The sequence below is a fragment of the Perca fluviatilis genome, chromosome 7 (genome assembly GCF_010015445.1).
Source record: "Perca fluviatilis chromosome 7, GENO_Pfluv_1.0, whole genome shotgun sequence".
Lineage (NCBI taxonomy): Eukaryota > Metazoa > Chordata > Actinopteri > Perciformes > Percidae > Perca > Perca fluviatilis.
In genome coordinates, this window is record NC_053118.1 from 13,918,947 (window position 1) to 13,938,466 (window position 19,520).

Here is a 19,520-nt window from a genome sequence, read left to right on the forward strand (position 1 = left end):
ATTTGTTTTTTACTCAGTAACTGATGGGATTTGTAATGTAGCGAAATACAGTCCTTCACTCAAACTGTAATCAAGTACATTTTAAAATACCGATTTTAAAAACTACTTGAAAAATACAAAATAAAACAACAAAACTACTCTAACAGTAACGTGAGTAAATGTAATTTGTTACTTTCCACCTCTGTGTCTAACTGCATGTCAATCACTGCTCATGCACACACGTTCATTCTCCCTTGTGGGGGGAGGGGCTTAGGAGACCGTTTTGGGCTTTAGCAGAAAGGGGGGAGGGACTGAGAAGTTCCGGATCTTCCCAATCCTACCTACAGTACCTTTAAACCCCATAGACTCTTTTCAAAGAAGACATTTAGCCTCATCACAGCAATACAATAAAAAAAACAAAAAACAGGTGGAGCTGCTAACATTAACGATGGTCTGTTCCATTAAGTGTCCCAGGATGCATTATCAACATAAGATGATAACAAGAAAAGTAGGTAGATGGGTACTTTGATGAGTGAATGAGGAACAAATGTGCAGGCAGGTAGCTGATCAAAAGAGTAATACGCTGATGATGGGAGGTGTCATGAGCTGGATACTTACCAAGGTCGCCTAGTGGGCAGGTGAGGTATAGCTGAATGTGGAAAATAAACATAACACAGAAAGTAGGAAGAGAGAGAGAGAGAGAGAGAGAGAGAGGGTTAGATGCTGAATAAGATGGCTATACAGATGATGCAGGTATCGCCGTCACATCTTGATGGCAAATTGATAAAGAAGCACAAAACTGTGATGAAAGCACTTTTTTGGATAATTGAAGTTGGAAGGCTGACTTAAGCTTGACTGTTGAAGACCTTTGAGGCAGAGGGAGAGGCCCTTCAGAGGCAGTCAAGGTTCACTGATTAGCTTCCACATAATACCTGAGAACCAGAGCCTTTTATCTCATACTCCTTTATACTTTCGATAAATACTCCACCAAAAGTGCTTTATCACCATCGAGAATGAATGTACTGGCAAGGTTTTGTTGGGTTTAAGCCATACCTAAATAAAAAGGAATACAATTGTAAATGTAATGCCACTAATGTGCGTAACTGTTTAATTTTACCTTAAATATTTAATCGCATTTTCACAGGACAGTGTGATTCCTTGCCTTGTTTTGTATTGCTTGTGGATCATATACACTCTTATAGTGTAGTTTCGGATGGATTACAGTGATGTACATGTAATCTGGCCATAGGCTCTTTTTCTATTTTTGCCTAATGTGTCAGTGGGATTAAACTTTCAATAATTAACTTCAAATATTGACATATAATTTCATGTCTGAATGTGGAGAAAAGTAGTTATTTAATACCAGTATCTGCTGACGTGTCGTGTGTAACAAGCTGGCAGTCATCTGGCATTGGTGAGTTGTCTGCCTGCTGAGTAGTTAGTTAATTATTAATATTAACATCTGAGGCAAATATACTGTAGGCCTATGTTTTGCAGACTTGTTTTTAAAGCTATAGACTGAGGAATATAATTTATCTATCCATTACTTTTGCTGCGGTCTCATTTTTAGACTTAGAGTTAGAGAGACTTAGACTTCTCTTTATTGTCATTGTAATGGTAATAAATGGATGTGAGATTTTATATATCTTTGGTCATCCACTTGTTTTTATTCTATGTGCTACATAGAATAATTTTACCACTGACTGCATGATAAAACCCTATGGATCGGTCTTGTTGTGAGAACAGTAATAATATATGTGCTTCCATACCTGTGACTAGAAGTAATGCTACTCATCAGTATAACCCAAAGGCAATCCAGGAGAAAATTGGTTTGTTCAGGTCAAAGGCAACATACTCATGCATGTGACAAAAAAGGACTAATGGGTCTCAAAACATCTATGTTGCTGCTTAAAGAGACATAAATTAATAAATGCTGGTAGGCATTTAAACATAATGAACATCAGTAACACATCTTTAAAGAGATAAAACTAAACAGTATTGCTCTCTTGCAACCAGTGTATGTATACGCAAGATAATACACACAGGAGGATCTAAACCTTGCATTGTGGAAATATTTTACATGAGTTTTCTGATAATCCATCAACTACATAAAACACAAAAGTGATCCAGTGGGTCAAATAGCAGAGGGGGGAGAGATGGAGACTGAAAGAGCCATTCTAAGATTATGGCATTTCTCTTCCCTGCTATATTGTAATGATCCTATCTGCAGCACATGCCCTTGTTTTTGACAGGGAATAGACTCCATTCCAAAAGCTGGGATGATAAAGAAGCCAGATCAAAACTGAAAAGTGCAGCCATAGTTTATAGTGGAGAGGCAATAGCATTAAACCAATCCGATATGTTGTCTATTCTCCTGCCTCTTCTGCTCTTGTTTTCATTTTATAGGAGAGCCCTTATAATTTTGATTTTCTCTTTGATTGTCCTAACCTTAACCACATGTTTAACGGATGTCAGTTAAATGTTGACACAAATCTGGCAACCGTTACCCTGTGTTGTGCAGTCAACAATATACACTTCAGTCCAACATAGAAATTAAAGTTAGACATTACAGTTAGACATTACAGACATTACACAGACATTACAGTTAGACATTAGACATTACAGTTAGACATTACAGACATTACAGTTACATATTACAGACATTACAGTTAGACATTACAGTCATTACAGTTAGACATTACACATATACATTACAGTTAGACATTACAGACATTACAGTTACATATTACAGACATTAGTTAGACATTACAGACATTACAGTTAGACATTACAGACATTACAGTTAGACATTACAGGTAGACATAACAGACATTACAGTTAGACATTACAGACATTACAGTTAGACATTACAGGTAGACATAACAGACATTACAGTTAGACATTACAGGTAGACATAACAGACATTACAGATGGGCATTACAGACAGTGCAGTTAGACATTACACATAGACATTACAGTTAGACATTACAGACGTTAAAGTTAGACATTACAGACATTACAGTTAGACATTACAGTTAGACATTACAGACATTACAGTTAGTACATTACACATAGACTTTACAGATGGGCATTACAGACAGTGCAGTTAGAAATTACACATAGACATTACAGTTAGACATTACAGACGTTAAAGTTAGACATTACAGACATTACAGTTAGACATTACAGTCATTACAGTTAGATATTACAGACGTTAAAGTTACACATTACAGACATTACAGTTAGACATTACAGTCATTACAGTTAGATATTACACATAGACATTACAGTTAGATATTAGACATTACAGTTACATATTACAGACATTAGTTAGACATTACAGACATTACAGTTAGACATTACAGATATTACAGTTAGACATTACAGGTAGACATAACAGACATTAACGTTAGACATTACACATAGACATTACAGTTAGACATTACAGACATTACAGTTAGTACATTACACATAGACTTTACAGATGGGCATTACAGACAGTGCAGTTAGACATTACAGTTAGACATTACACATAGACATTACAGTTAGACATTACAGACGTTAAAGTTAGACATTACAGACATTACAGTTAGACATTACAGACATTAAAGTTAGACATTACAGACATTACAGTTAGACATTACAGACAGTACAGTTAGACATTACACATAGACATTACACATAGACATTACAGTTAGACATTACAGACATTACAGTTAGACGTTACAGAAATTACAGTTAGACATTACAGACATTACAGTTTGACATTACAGGCATTACAGTTAGACATTACAGACAGTACAGTTAGACATTACAGGCATTACAGTTAGACATTACAGTTAGACATTACACATAGACATTACACATAGACATTACAGTTAGACATTACAGACATTACAGTTAGACGTTACAGAAATTACAGTTAGACGTTACAGACATTCCAGTTAGACATTACACATGGACAGTACAGTTAGACATTACAGACATTACAGTTTGACATTACAGGCATTACAGTTAGACATTACAGTTAGACATTACAGACATTACAGTTAAACATTACAGACATTAGTTAGACATTACAGTTAGACATTAGTGTCAGGGTCAATCTCTGTAACCCTGTAACAACAAGCAGCTATCCTTGCAGGCTTGGCCCAGTTTGATGTGCGGCTGGTGTAATACCATTGCAAGATGTTTTTCTAGTACTCATTATGATTCTGTATAAACATGTCATATGTAATTGGTTAGCATTAGGGATGCACTAATTTATTGGCTGAACATCGGTATTGGCCAATTGGTCCTCACTAGTTTGTTGGTAGGCGTTCACTTCAAACTTACTAATTGTAACCCAAACCATGATCTTTACCTAAACCTATCCAAGCAGTGTTGTTGCATAAACTAAAGCATTTAAGTTCCACAATGTTAACCACGGTTTAAAACTGCGACCGTTAAATGGAACGTTAAATATTTTGTATAAATATGTCATTGGCAAAGGACCTAGTCTGTTGTTTAGCTATGAGGATGTGTTGGATATTAGCCTTGTTGACTGTCTGCAAATAAGATGACATTCAACGATGGCAGTAGCCAATGTTTATCTGTTGTGTCGCATCAATTTTGCACTGGCTAAATGGTCATTATCCAAAAAGTAGAATAGGCTGCAGCTGCTGCTTCAGAGAAGAAGCCACTGGCTGGACACGACTCTGGCATGACGTAAGAGGGCAACGGGTAATGTGCGCACGTCTGGTTTGTTTATAAATAAAAGAAAATGTCGGCCTTGTGGGAGTATTACTGCCTTGGAGAAAGATCAGCGGCAAGAACATTATATTCTGTATGAAAAAAACGAGGTAAAAGGTAGCCCTATTTATGTTTCTAATCACTTTTGCCTTTACATTTAATTTGTTTCACAAAATAATTTTTTTCCATTCAAAGATAGTGTAATTAAATGCAGAATTACTTTACAACAGTTCAGTTATTTTTTTTTTTTTTATAATGAAGCTTTCTTTCCCTGGCACATAAGGGAGAATAAATAACAAAAACAGGACAAAACATTGGCCAAATTGTTATTTTAAACAACGATTTTGGCCCAGAATTTCACATAGGGTGCATCCCTGGTTAGTTAGAACTTTGGAAGTTATTAGAAACGCACGGAATGTAAACTTCTTTTGCTAACACTTTACTTGAAGGTATTTACATAAGAGTGACATGACACTGTCATGAACACAGTCATGACACATGAACCCAAACCTAACCATAACTTGTCATGACAAAAACCAAATGACACTTACTAAAAGAAGCGTTATGTCATGAACGTTTATGACTTGTTTATAATGTTTATGACACGTTCATGACAGTGTCATGTCACTCTTATGTAGATACCTTCAAGTAAAGTGTAACCCTTCTTTTTTTAATTTTCATTATTTTCATTAAAAGACAGGGATAATAATTGAGGCAAAGAAATTGGACCAAATTCTGTGACTCATCTTGCCAGCTTAATACAATACATTATTATTACACGTGTAATTGTGTTGAGATGTTTTCGTAGCACTCATTCCTCCCCTTACTACCATGAAGGTACACCATGAGCACCATTCAGACCCCATAACATAATGTACTAAGACATTGTTACTGACCAGGTGCATCCATTCATCACCACAGTCTACACCTTTTCAAATAGATATTTGTAACAAGCTTTGTTACAAAGAACTCATCATCCCAAAATGGTTCCAGGAACATAACAGTGATCTTAATTTACTTTACTTCCGTGCACTTTCCCCAGATCTCAGCAGAATAGAGCACCTTTGAGATGTGGTGGCAAAGGGATTTTCACAGTGTGAATGCACTAGTAAATGTCAGCAGGAACTATGTATTGGGTCAGAATTAAACAAGAAGTGGGAACCATCACTTTGTTGACTCCATGCCTCAAAGAATTCTAGAACTCTAGAATTCTTTTGAGAACTCTAGCTAGGTAAATCTTATAAAGTCAATTTTGTGTATGCGACTGCTCTTCTTAAAACTCCTTTTGTTTTCTGTAAATGATTTACACTGTTTTGACTTGATGGTTTTAATCATATTAATAATTTAAAGTCCCCTAAATCCATTATCTGTCAAAAACCGCCAAGGATAGTAGAAACCATCACAGCTTCCTGTCACATTTTTCAAAATGACTGCTTTTAAACAGAAGGAGAATTAGATTACCATCACATTAGAGTAGGATCAACCTGTAATTATACTTTCTCATCATTTGAGCCAAGCAGGCATAGCGGTATTAGATATAGGAATGCACTAAACTCATGATCTAATACCCAAAGAGGTATCCGATTAAAGCGACTTACCTGCTTTGGTATAATTCAAGGTGAAAATCCAGGCATGAAAATGTTGTCCATCATTCAAGCGCATTAAGTTGCACTGCCATGGCTGGGCACAGAGGACAAAAGATTCATCAAAGTCCTGCATAAATTAGGTAACAAGTTTACAATGATTTATTGACTTAATATCTGGACGTGATTACAGCAAAGGAGCAGATTGTAGACATGCATGGCTGGCTTTGGATTAGAGGCAGAAATGAGCGACACTGTACCTGTGAGAGTGTGTATGCATGTGCTCGTGTTTGTGTGTGTGTCTGTGTGAGTTCACTAAGTAGGGGAGAGCAGCCTTTTCAACATAGCACAGTGTTGGTATGCTAATACCCTAGCAGTGAGCTGTCCCTAAGGGGGAAATCATCTCTTATACAGACCCTGGTTCAGCCATAGGCATTCTCACTCAACAGATAAAGAAACAGAGTCAGCCTGTGCTGCTCTGTGTGAGCACACCTTATTTTGTGTGTATACCTGCGTGCATTTTTGTTTTTTTGGTTGTCATTTCTTCTTGGCTGTTGTGTTGTTCAATCTTTTTTATGTCACGCATAGTAAGAAGTAAGGCACCCTTAGTTTAAAAACAAACTGTTACACATAACCCCACATTTTCTCGCTCCATGTCTTCAGCACTGTCATTTGGTCAGTCAGTCCAAATCACCATTTCAGCGCATTGCCTAAAGTAGCTGTTGGGGGGCGTTTTTACTCTCTCACTTTTGTTTCTTACTCTGCCTCCCATTCTCTCTCTTTCCATGTCCGTCTTTGTTATGTGGCAGATATAATGGTTTTACGGTGCTGTACTCTGAGGCTACAAGCCAGAGGAGATCCGACCAGCTACAAAGTAAAGACGACAGAAAGCTTCTCCATAATTCATAGCCAGAAGGACAAACATATGCTGCCATTTTTTACCTTTAGCAATTGCCTCTGTTACCAGTGTTTTTTACACCTTTTCCCCGGTGGGCCTTGTGTATATTTTGCCTTGAGGCATGTGAATGTTGCTAACAATTGACGAGAGCTATTACTGGCCATAACAGCCTTGCTTTTCATTTAGCAGTTTCAGCCATTTGAAGTCTGCTCATCACAACATGACCCAATTTATAGTTACCCTGCATTACCGTTTACCAGTTAGAGCAGCTACTTTCACTAGTTTAAAACTTATTTATTTTCATGACACATTTAACTCAGTTGTGTGGACTGCAACTTATATAATCTTATTAGTTAGAATAGCTAATATCCAAAAATGTGAAAAAATCTGCTGATTTAAACCACTTTACTATTTAAAAAAAAAATCTATCTAAACAGAATTATTCTTCAAGGTTAATGCTTGATGAAGCCACACATACTTTAGTATTTAAGATGAGATCTTGCTATTTAGGAATGGTGTTTCTCACAGATTAAACCCACTTTTCAAAAACAGGATGGTATTTCATATTAATATTCTTTCAAACCATCCCACACACTGTATCATTAAACTGAGTGAGACAGTTGGGAATTCATTTTCTTGGAAAGGTTAAATAACAGTAGTTTATGATTTATTGTCATACATTATAAATCCAATTCCATCATGGTTGTGATACCTGACCCGTAGCCGAACATAAGCAACTCAGTGCCTGTGATGTGGTCACGGTGTGAGTGCTTTCCCATATGACAGGAATGGCACAGTGTTGTTGGCCTGATGGAGGTTTGCCTAAACCTTAGTAAGAGCCTGTCTTGTGCATCGCCTCAATTAACCACCAACACTGTGGCTGTTGTTGCCTGATGGTTGACAGATTTAAGCTGGTGTTTGGGAAAAACACGGTAGAAGCTAATGAGCTCAGACCCATGGTACGCACAAAAAATAAACTTATTGTGGTAATGCGGTAAACGCCCATCAGAAGAGGGAGAGCAGGATAAAAGGGATGTGAGTGAATAATGTGTAGCTTTCACAGGATGCCTGTGCACCAGAGGGCGAGGTTGAGGCTATAATTTTACCATTGGTAATGCACACACATTCACTACTTTTATGCACACTGGCATGCACGACTGCACAGACACAAACACACATGGTATCACAGAAGTAGTGATCCTGTCAACCATGTCTATTGTTGGAGGAAGATCTGATTATTTTCAAGGGCATGTACACATTGATATAATCTGGAATTCTTAATTAGAAATAGTTATACAGGACATTATTTTGGTAATTTTGTGTTCATTATCATAAGTTCTCAGTAGTTTACCTCACTGCTTTTTTACTCAGGATAAGATTTAATTATAATTTTGTAATAAACAATATTGTTCTCACGTGACATGTCATTAAGTAAAGGAATTAAATTAAATTAAAGGTCAGACTCTACAAAGACATTGTCCAGATGCCCTCTCCATGCAGTTCACAAAGCACGATCAGCTGGGTGCCTTTTGTAGTAACCATACATATCTGTTGTGTACATGACTTCTCCTGCCTTCTCCTTTGAGAAAGAAATCAAAAATGAAAAGGGAGAAATTTGAGAACTTGTTTCCTTACAATCAAATTGCTTCATTTTAGACCATCTTTGCATTAAGCAGTTCGGTAACACTTTATTTGAAGGAGTATGCATAAGACTGACATGACACCTGTCATGAACATGAAGAAGTCTTTATGAATGACATACATTGTTGTTTGTTAATGTGAAGTTGCCATAATACAAACATCTCAAACAATGCTAACTTTGCATTAAGTTATAAAGATTTATAAGGACTCTTGATGTTCATGGCTGGTGTCATGTCAGACTTATGCACATCCCTTTAAGGAAAGTGTTACCAGAAGTTCTATAATAGGCAGGCAGTCACAGGTTGAGATTAGGTTTAGAACTGTACCATAGCTTGTTGAATGAGCCACCACACGAACATTCACAGAGAAATCGTGCACTGCTAACATCAGTTTGCAGGCTAGATAGCTAATTAGCTGCTCAGCTACAGCACATTAAACTGCATCATGCAAATGTTACTTTGGAAGAATGCGTAAACCCCCCCCCACTCCCCACTCCCAAAATACGTGCACCTAAGTCTTCCACCAAGCGAGGGAAAACACAGTATCTGTTCTGACAACAATGCTAATGCCAGTATTTACTTCTTTTGAAATTTCCGTTCTGTGACGGAATGTCTGTTTGTGTTTTGGCCTGTTTGTTGGTATAAATCGCCCATTTTGACAGCCGGGCCGTGTTGCCAGATATATACATATAAAAAATGCAAACCTAGCACGTTACAGCTGTAGTACAGCCATGGAAGCAGCTGGGATCAGTGGATATAGATTCTACCCAACCTAAAAAAAAAAACCTTGTCATATTTCTAACAGTTGCATGACCAGAGACATAACAAACTCGGGTAAATATTGGAGATGTTTTTGAAAGATGGAGACAGCTTAGAGCCCCAAAGGACACAGAGTTGGCTAATTTACTCCTGAACAGGTAAGCATTAAGCTTCAGGTTAATTTATCACGGCTACTAGGGAGGGCCATTTTCAGTCATTTCAACATTTGTGTACTCACATTGAATTATATAGAGTACTTGAGTTGGTTACTCGCAAAAACAATTGACACAGCAAGTAAAGTGATCCAGACTGTTCCTGGCTAATGCCGCCATGCTAACACGCGATAACTGGTAAGGTTAGCAGAGGACCAGGCAAGCGGGCCATGTCTGTTAACAATGTGTAGCCAGTTCAGCGGCCGTAGCCGACAAACGGTGAGTAATTTTAAGCCAAGAAAAGGTGGCTGTAAATCGGGTAGAGAGGACCATGAGTTTGCGCTATTTTAGCGGTTGTTTCCGTAATTTTAAGATGAGAAAGTTTGTCTGTCAGTCGGGTAGAGAGGACAGCAAGGTAGTGGTGTTTTTAGCGGCTGTTGCTGTAATTTTAAGCCAAGAAAGTGTGGCTGTCAGTCAGGTAGAGAGGATGGCGAGGTTATGATTTTTTTTTTTTAGCGGTTGTTCCTGTAATTTTAAGCAGAGATAGGGGTGGTTGTCAGTCGGGTACAGAGCTCCACGTGAGTACGGGCTTTAATGACTGTCAACACAGCCAGCATCTAACGTTAGCTACTGCGCTGCGCTGTGGAGTAATGTCTGGCTATGTGAGACTAGCGTCTAGCAACATTGTTGGATGTTGCGTTCTCAACCTGGCAACCTCCTTGAACTTCAAGTCTGGGGAGGAGGGGGCGAGGTAGACGACTCTCTCCAGTATTTTGAATTTGGACTGCAGTAACTATTTTAAATGCTAGCTGTCAGTGTTACATATTGCACCTTTAACAAAGTACTGGTTTCACCAACACAAAAAAAATCAAAACAAGTTGTCAATCAGAACATGAATGTCATGAACATTTGTAGAATTGTTTCAATCTTTCTTCATTACCAAAACGCAAGACACATTGACATTAACTACTGTTACTGGCATATCACAATTCTTGACAAGGTGCCAGCAACAAATAAATGAAGTTCACCTTATCCTCGCTTTCTCTGTATCTCAGAATCTCTCACTGACGCACAAACAATCAGCAGAGTCACAGCGTCACATGAAAGCCATGTTACATGGCTGATTTTCTGTTTTGTTTATTTAGGATTTATCTGAAATGTCTAATTTATCTAAATGAAATAAAACACATGTATCATGCTTCTGGTAAATGTGCCTTAAAAACATTAGAACAACTGCACTGAACACAATTGAGAACTATAATGTAATATAATTTCTCTTCTGGAGATGCTCCGTCTTGGATGGACATAGTCAGGTTCCGTTAGGTACCATTGCATTTGTACCTGTATTCAGCCAAAAATTGTAAAAAAAAAAAATATAAAAAATACTGTACTGTGTGCCAATGTGCATTTTGCATTTATAACAAAATTATCTTAAATGCATTTCAATAAATACATTCTGATAATAATTTTTTATTTAAAGTTTTAAATCTTATGACTATTGTAATTGGTTAGGTAAAAATGTGTCCATGGTGCCCGTCTGGGGAGAGACACATGCATATTAGATTGGATACATAACTCCTCAAGCAAATTGGGGTATTCCTGTCAAAACAACATTAACCTCTGTGTAACTGGTTCAAGGTTTCCGCTTTGTCAAAGCAGCAGCCAGACTCTTGAAAGTTAATTATTTCCATTCTCACCATCTTACCTATTAACTGCTTTACAGGGACAATACAAGCCACAGTGAATGGTCTGAATGTTGAAATAAAAGTTTTGTATGCCACCATCATGTTTGATGTACCTGTAATATCTGTACCCCCACCCCCTCTCACAACACCACACACTTCTTTGCAGTGCTGTTTGGTCAGTTTGTGGTATTCCAGACTTTAGCCAGTGATGTGGTCGAGATCTATGACGGATCGTCCACAGATTCAGCCCTTCTCTCCTCCATATATGGATCACACTCAGGTAAAAACATAACACTGGAACCCTTAAAGGTAGTGTCTTATGTTATTTATGCTTCTAGCTCTTAGATATGAATGGTTCCGAGAAGCACAGCATTTTGCACTACAGGCAAGACAACACATCCGTCTCTCAGTTCAATTTAAATCAAATAACTATTTTTCCCAGACAAATAAAAAATCTGGAAATTCTAGCTAAATACTGCCAAGGATAAAGAGTTTTTTTCCCTTTGTAGATTTGTGATATAATGAAACACCATGATACATAATACATTATGATTACAATTGAATAAACTCATGAGATCCCAATTAAAATAACAAAAGCAAACCAGCTGTTGTAAATTGTTGTCACACTCTACTTGATTAGACTGTGAAGTAATGTAAAAACATTCAAAGTAATTGGATCTGCCATTTCTAGCTATAACACTGGAGATATAATGTAGATCAGATTAAACTGTACATTTAAATCACATTGACATGTTACACAAAACTGAATCAATATTCTTCCTCATTTGCCCAGATTAATTTACAATTAAGGTCATGCAGAGCTTATGTTCATAATATGTCAATTATTAGTTAGTTATCTGTGGACATGTCTAAACAGCATCCTCTGAAAGAGTTTATAATGTCTCCTTTGATTTTGTAATTTAGGCGAGACACTCCCTTTGAGTTCAGGAAACAAGATAACGCTCAAGTTTACCACAAATGGAACAGAAACAGCCAAAGGATTTCACTTTGTCTACCAAGGTAAGGCTGCTTTTTTCTGTTACGTTTGCAGAATTTTGATGTGCAAACTTTTTTTGGTGCATTGAGTGTGTTTGCTAGCTTTTGAAAAAAAGATACTTTAGCCTTGCACTCATCACATAAAGGGCTGTTCAGTAGAGTGCCATTGGCTGTGGATGGGCATGGCTGAGCAAAGCAGACAAGGATGATGTGGAGTCGAAAAGCCTATCCTGGCACAGCAGACGAGAGTGACTAATGATGTTCAAGGAGATTCACAAGGGCTTCACCATTCCTCTCTGACTCCTTTGTTTTGCCATCTTTCCTTCTCCCTGTCTTTCTCTCTATCACGCCCACCCACCACTCTTTGTCTTTGATTTTCTTCCTCTCATGCTCGCTTCCTCCCCTCTTATTCCTAGCTGTCCCCCGGACAAGCGCCTCTCAGTGTAGCTCGGTCCCTGAGCCCCGGTTTGGAAAGAGGATAGGGAACGACTTTGGCATCGGTATGGTGGTACTGTTTGAATGCAATCCAGGCTACACGCTGCACGGCTCCAACGCCATCAGGTGTGAGGCCGTGCCCAATGCCCTGGCCCAGTGGAACGGCACTGTGCCCACATGTGTTGGTAAGCACACTCATCCTCTAACCCTCGCCTCACCCCCTGCATGCACTTACAGACGCAGACATGCATGCGCGCATGCGCACGCACACACACACACACAGACACACACACACACACACACACACACACGCACACATATCCAAAAAGATGGAGCAGGTGCACAACGGTTGGTGTCTGCTTTTTCTAGTCATTACTTATCCTAATGTCTGTCACCCAATGCAAAGCATCCGCCTATCTCTGGTCTTGATATTTCAGACAGGAAGAAAGAGGCAAGGACAAACAGAACAACAAAGTGACACATACATTTTCTTCTCAGACAAGGGATTTCAGTTTCTGTGCCTTGCCAGACGAATGGGGGAAAAAAAGACGTAAAGTTAATGTCAAACAGCCCACACTTTTGTACTTTTTTCTACATAGTACACATCTCTAATGCACTACATACACTCAATTCACAGTTTATCTAATGCAATTCAATACAACAGATTTGCAGTAGAAGGTGTTTCTAATATATTACCATTCCATATGTTAATAGAGGTTGATGAAACATTAGGAACACCAAAATGATTTATGGATGTGAAAGAAATTATAATACAATAAAGGTTTACCATCATGATGCATGCATCTTAATGCTATATATTATGCATTCATACAGTGAGTTACCACTTTATGCTGACAATCTAATGATAGCCTAAAATTCAAAGCCTAATAAAGCCTAGCTTTGTGGAGCTAAATAGAAACTCAATAAAATAGCTAACAGTAGCTTAGTGTTAATTAATACCGTGGTCGGACAGGGCTGAAGTCTGTGGAAATAACCCCCGTTACTCCACTCAGCAGTAGCTTGTGAACATTGAGGAGCATTTAATAGCTAAAGAGACATATATTTCCCTCATTAGTTGGTAGAGACCAAAAACAGAGCTAAAAGAGAGTAAAGATAGTTAAATTTGTCAGGTGGCCAGAAACACTACTTCAAATAAATGCTAATGTTGCTCTGTAACTGCTGGATGTGTGCATAAGCAAATTATTGCGAACATGTTTGCCATATCAACCTTAAAGATGTGTTACTATTGTGTTCACAATTTGTCTCCGCTGACCCCAAATATCCAGAAAAGGTCAGTTATTGTGGGTTTAAGTATCCCAATCACTTAGAATCTGTCTATCCATTTTGCCATATCTGTGAGTGAGTTATGAACAATCTCAGCAATTTCTGTCACCATAATGGATGTAGAATATAGGGGTATATAGGGTTGTGGCATGGCATAATGCCTTTATAGCAGTTTATTGTCTATTTTAAGCAAATATTTATTTATTACGGATGAAGCCTTCACATGTACACGTTACTAATCTTCTTAATATACCTAGCTGGGTTCCGACCAGGTTTGAAGCCGCCGTTCTTTGGCTATACAGAACCATGGACACATAATTATACATGCTTAAATATGCATCGACCTACACACATATCCCACATTCATAAACATAAACAGATTTACATGCCTTGTCTGCACTTACTGTTACCCAACTTGTAGATGGACATGCACTCGGTCTTGCAAAGACACCCACATGTCTACCTTGGGAAGATAAAGAACTGCAGATGAAGTAGGGAGAAATCTATTGAAGTCAGGCCTTGTGCCAGCCAGCAAATAATTCCAGCCGTTGAGTGCGGAAGATTTCAAGCCAGGGTTCATCCAAGTTTACTGCCAAGTGGTAAGGGAATAGCAGCGGCACGCGCAGTTCCATTTTAAACACAATAGTTTTTATCTGGAGATTAAATCTGGCTGCAGCCTCTCCCCCAGCGGCAGTGTACTAGTCCAGAATAGGGATATATATCATGAAAGCTTCAACAAAAACACTATGCTCAATTATTCAAGCCCTCTTTATGGGATATGATGGCATCAGACACTGCTCTCCTGTGAGAGGTACCTGTGTTTCAGAAGATACATTTCCAGCTCCTTGTCCAGCTGTGATTGACCTGGATCGTCAGGCAACACTTGTTTTTTTTCCGATTTCACAAATACAAAGCCAAGGAAGGGTTAAGGCTTTGCTGCTTAGTAATGCTAGCACAATGCTCTATCGTGATTTAATTAGCCTTGCCTGGATGGATGCATATATGTTTGGGTGGCCTCTGTTGAATTTTATGGAGTATAGTTGCGAGAATAAAGAGACGTTTTTTGTTTCTTTCCTGGTGGAGTATGACTTGAAGTACTTTACAGTGAGCTTTAAAAAATGTAAGTAATGCAGATGATTTTTCAATTTTTCAGTGTCATGTGTAAATTGTGGAATCTCTTGCTTATATCACCATTTAAGAAGGGTCTTTTATAGGTAAAGATAAAAATACTGATAAATGAGCACAACCTTTTCCTGCCCAACTGAGAGCAAGGCACCTAAATCTCACACAAACTAAATCACTGCTGACTGTAGAAAATCACGGCTGCCCAATATTACATAAGCTCAGAGATTGCCATGATTCATACTCTGTATGCCCACATGGATGGAATTCACTGTTGGCTTAAACACTTTTTCGAAGGTGTCAAAAATTAAACTGTGTCACACTGAGCTTGTTTTTAAACAGTGCATTCTTGTTTTGAAATAGCCACCCAAGACCAATTCAAGTGTCTCAGTCAGGGGGTGGTGGTAAGGCCAGGCCAGAGGGCTTCTTGGAGCAAAATGAGCTGGTCTTGACGTCACTTCTAGGAGTTTAAGTTTCTGCAATGAAAGTGGAAAGTATTGCCAGTTTGACTAACAGTGTATTTGCAGCACTTCTTTTTTATCAAGAAAGTAAGCATCGCAGATTCAAGAACAACAATTTCAAATAAAAATCCCACCACCTACTAGGGCTGAACGATTAATTGCATTTGCGATAATATCGCGATATGTTAAAACGCGATTTCCTAATCGCAAAGGCTGCGATTTGGTCACGTGACTCACAAGAGCAAATCAGTCCGCACTCGGTAGTCCGCAGAGAAAGCATCAACTTAGCACGCTAACGGTACGCCGTACCTTGAGCAGATTTCTGTCATTCAAACAACTCTGAGTTGTAGTTTAAAACTTGTAAGGGTTTTATTCGGGCTCCAGTCCACACATGCAGTTAATGAATACAGGCACGCAGAACTGAAGGCTCGGTTAGCAACGATTAGCTCTGATTAGCGGTTAGCTCCGGTTAGCTCCATTATAAAGATATGGAGCCGGAGGAGACTGCGCAGAGGGTTAAGCAACCAGACTCTGATAAATGACGTTCGGGGAGCTGTCACAGCAGCGTGGCCACGGTGTTTCAACGGTTTTATTAGTACAGTTAGCTAATCCCACGGCAACACCAGCATGCTACTACTAACGCGATACGATAGCCTCTCTGAGCCTAGTGCAGCGTCGTTGACGCTGTGTCATGCACAGCACGACAACTTCATGAGGGGAGGAGGGGGCTGGAGGCAGCTCCTCTTGTGCGCTGTTAAAGAAAATACACCGATGTATATATTTTACTTATTTAACTGTCTAGTAAAGTTCAAAGACAGTGTTTAAAAAATGCAATCCACATGTTTACATATGTCTATGTAAATAATAATTAAATCTAAATACTACTAAGTGTTGTAAAGCCACATTTGTTTTTATATTTCTGCAATCTGCACTTTAGTGTGATTTATTTCTGACTTTCATATGAATGTTTCCACCAGGCTTGGTCAGTGCTCAATATACTACTGGGATTGAAGTAGTTAAATAAAAGAGGTCATTCATATAAATTCACGCATCACCTAATTTCACCATCACATACAGGCCTGGCCTCCAGGAAAGAACAGCTTGTTTAATCTATCTAATCTTGTGAAGTTCATACTATACAATGATTTATTGCTAGTTTTTGTTGACTAATACAGAAGACAAAGAGCTTAAAAAATAATCGAATCGCAATCGCAATATTTTTTAAATAAATCGCAATTAGATTATTTTCAAAAATCGTTCAGCCCTACCACCTACCCATACAAAACATTAAGACCACATACAGAAAGCAATTTGTGTTTTTTAAATAGTTTTTTTTTTTGTCATTAAACTGTGTAAGTATGTTCTTTTTTGCTCACTATACAGTATTATCCATAATGACTTTGACCAACTGGCTAATATTGGTCATATCTTTCAGCCCCCAAAAATGCAACTTTTCCATGAGAATGGAAGCAGTTAAATTTTTTCCACATACAATTCCAGTTGAACTGGCCCTCCACAATTTGGGGAAATAGTCATAGTTTTCTTCAGGGCAGGGGTGTCCACTTTGGTGCTTAATTATTTATTTTAAGAAATTCAGAGTAAAGTCTTAAACTATACTGCTTGTAATGAAGAATAAACATGATTATGACATTTGTCGGATGTATTTATCCTAAAAATGAACAAGTAAACCAAGCAATTGAGGAATATATATATACTTAAATTTAAGTGATATAGTGATATATAATTGTATAGAAAAAGATTACACTGTATATAATATTTATAAAAAACACAACTGTCTGCCATTTCCCTCTGGAAAGAGCCGTTTGCCCCCAGAGTGGTGAGGACCTGTATTTGGACCGGGACAGCACGGTTCTGGCGCGTTGCCCTCTCTACTGGACCCAATTCAGTGCATAGATCCAAGAGCACAGCTTTAGGGAATTTAAATTGGCATATAAGCCAGTCATCGTCATGGTCCCTGAAGCCTCTTTCTCACCTGATTCTTCCATTAGCGTAGTCGTCCTGCATGGCCAGCAGTGCCATCATGCAGCATTTACAACTATTTGTAATTGTTAACACCTTGCCAAAATCACAGCATCAACTAGTGGTATCCCCCACCCCGAGATACAATTTGAAGATGAAAGTCTAACAAACACACGTTTGTTCATGCAGGTTTTGTCACGAACAGTATTAAAATTCGGACTGATAACGAGGATTAAGTGTAACGATTGCGTGAGAGCTTAACTGCTGTATTTCTAGACTTTGACATTTGATGATATATGCACAGTATTAAAAAACGATATTTAGTTATTTACACTGTGTTCTGCTGTTATCTAATTATCTATCTAGGGTATTTGATGCTATCCTGTATTCCATGCAGTCATCTCCTCCTGCACTCCGTAGCGGAGAGGCAGCGCCGATTTAATTAAGAAAATTTTTGAGTTGGATTTTACAAGGTGTTTATGGAAAAAATATCACTCTCACAATCTCAACACTGCTGGATTTAATCTTCATGATAACGTGGATGATATGGAGTGAGGCATCAATACTTGAAAATATTACGAGTAATCGTTATTCCCACATTTACTTTCTGCAGTCTGACTTCAGTTCACCATCTCACCATTTGCATCGCCAATTCCTATTGTCTCCAAAATGTGCGTACGCATGGGTCAGAGTTTGTGTGGAGGACTGCACATTCTCCCGTCAAGTTTTTTTTATAAACACAACCTTGGCGTGGGAAGTGGCATATGCACATTTTCAGCCCCAATTTTGCTTAAGAAGGATCCTAACGAAGTGAAATGACCCGATAGTAGTTAAGGGGCTGCCATGATAAGAACTGTTCGAATTGTCTAAGTGATAAGGAAAGGTGCTTCAGTGCATCGTTTATTTTTCGCCATTCATATTCAGAATATTAAGGTGTGCAGTAAAGCCGGCAGCCGTAACCCTGTATGCACCGTGCTTTTATTTTCTGTGAGACATTTCAACCCAATTTAATATAATGTAATTATGGCACTGTTTGAGTGGTTTAATAAACAGCTTAATGCAAGAACTTTAGTTAACTTTAAAGTAGAGTCTTTGACCTCATGATGTTTACCATTGAGGTTAAGGAAAAGTGGTTAGTAAAGGACATAGGAGGTAATTCTTTTGACTTTTCGATATAATATAATGACCAATCAGAGTAGACTGGACTTTTTCAGGAGAGGAGCTTAAAGAGACGGGCAATAACATGCGCCGTTTTGGACATAAGGTAATTACAGGTATATTCAGAGGGTATGAGAAAAAACATTTTTTAGTTTAGTTTTTTTAACATTAAAGCATGTAACCATGTTCTAGTAGAAACCCAAACACAAGTATTAACCTGAAAATGAGCTTATGTCTCCTTTCAATAATGCATGTGATGTGAAACCCCTATATGCTACACACATTGTGTGCAGATAGGTTTTTGATATCTTGATTAAAACACTTTTAATTAAAAGTTGCGGTGAATTCCCTGCATATCAGATGGTGTCAAATGGTGTCTCATAATGTGTGTAGTCTCCACGCTTGTCTACCTGCAGTAACTCTGACATATGAGCCTGCTACAGATTGAGACGGGTGCAGAGCATTCATTCTTTTATGAGTGTCATGATTTCTAATCTTGCTCGACCAATTACATTAACTGACAGCTCAGGGGACTCAAAGGAGCTGTTAAATTATACTGAAATACTGTGACTTTGTCTGGAATGAGTCTTGTTGTCAAAAATGTGGTCTCATGCTAGAAGAATTTAAGTTCTATAGACTTGTACAGAGAGAGAACAG

At 38.3% G+C, this 19,520-nt stretch overlaps 1 protein-coding gene across 1 annotated transcript in view; it reads left to right on the plus strand.

Annotated features, from left to right (window-relative positions):
- LOC120561928 (CUB and sushi domain-containing protein 3-like) overlaps positions 1 to 19,520 on the plus strand; it is a 292,084-nt gene that overhangs the window by 164,894 nt on the left and 107,670 nt on the right. The window contains exons 32-34 of the mRNA XM_039805270.1: positions 11,594 to 11,707; positions 12,352 to 12,447; positions 12,840 to 13,043. Of these exons, the coding sequence (XP_039661204.1) occupies positions 11,594 to 11,707; positions 12,352 to 12,447; positions 12,840 to 13,043 (414 nt within the window). The remainder of the gene's footprint in view (positions 1 to 11,593; positions 11,708 to 12,351; positions 12,448 to 12,839; positions 13,044 to 19,520) is intronic.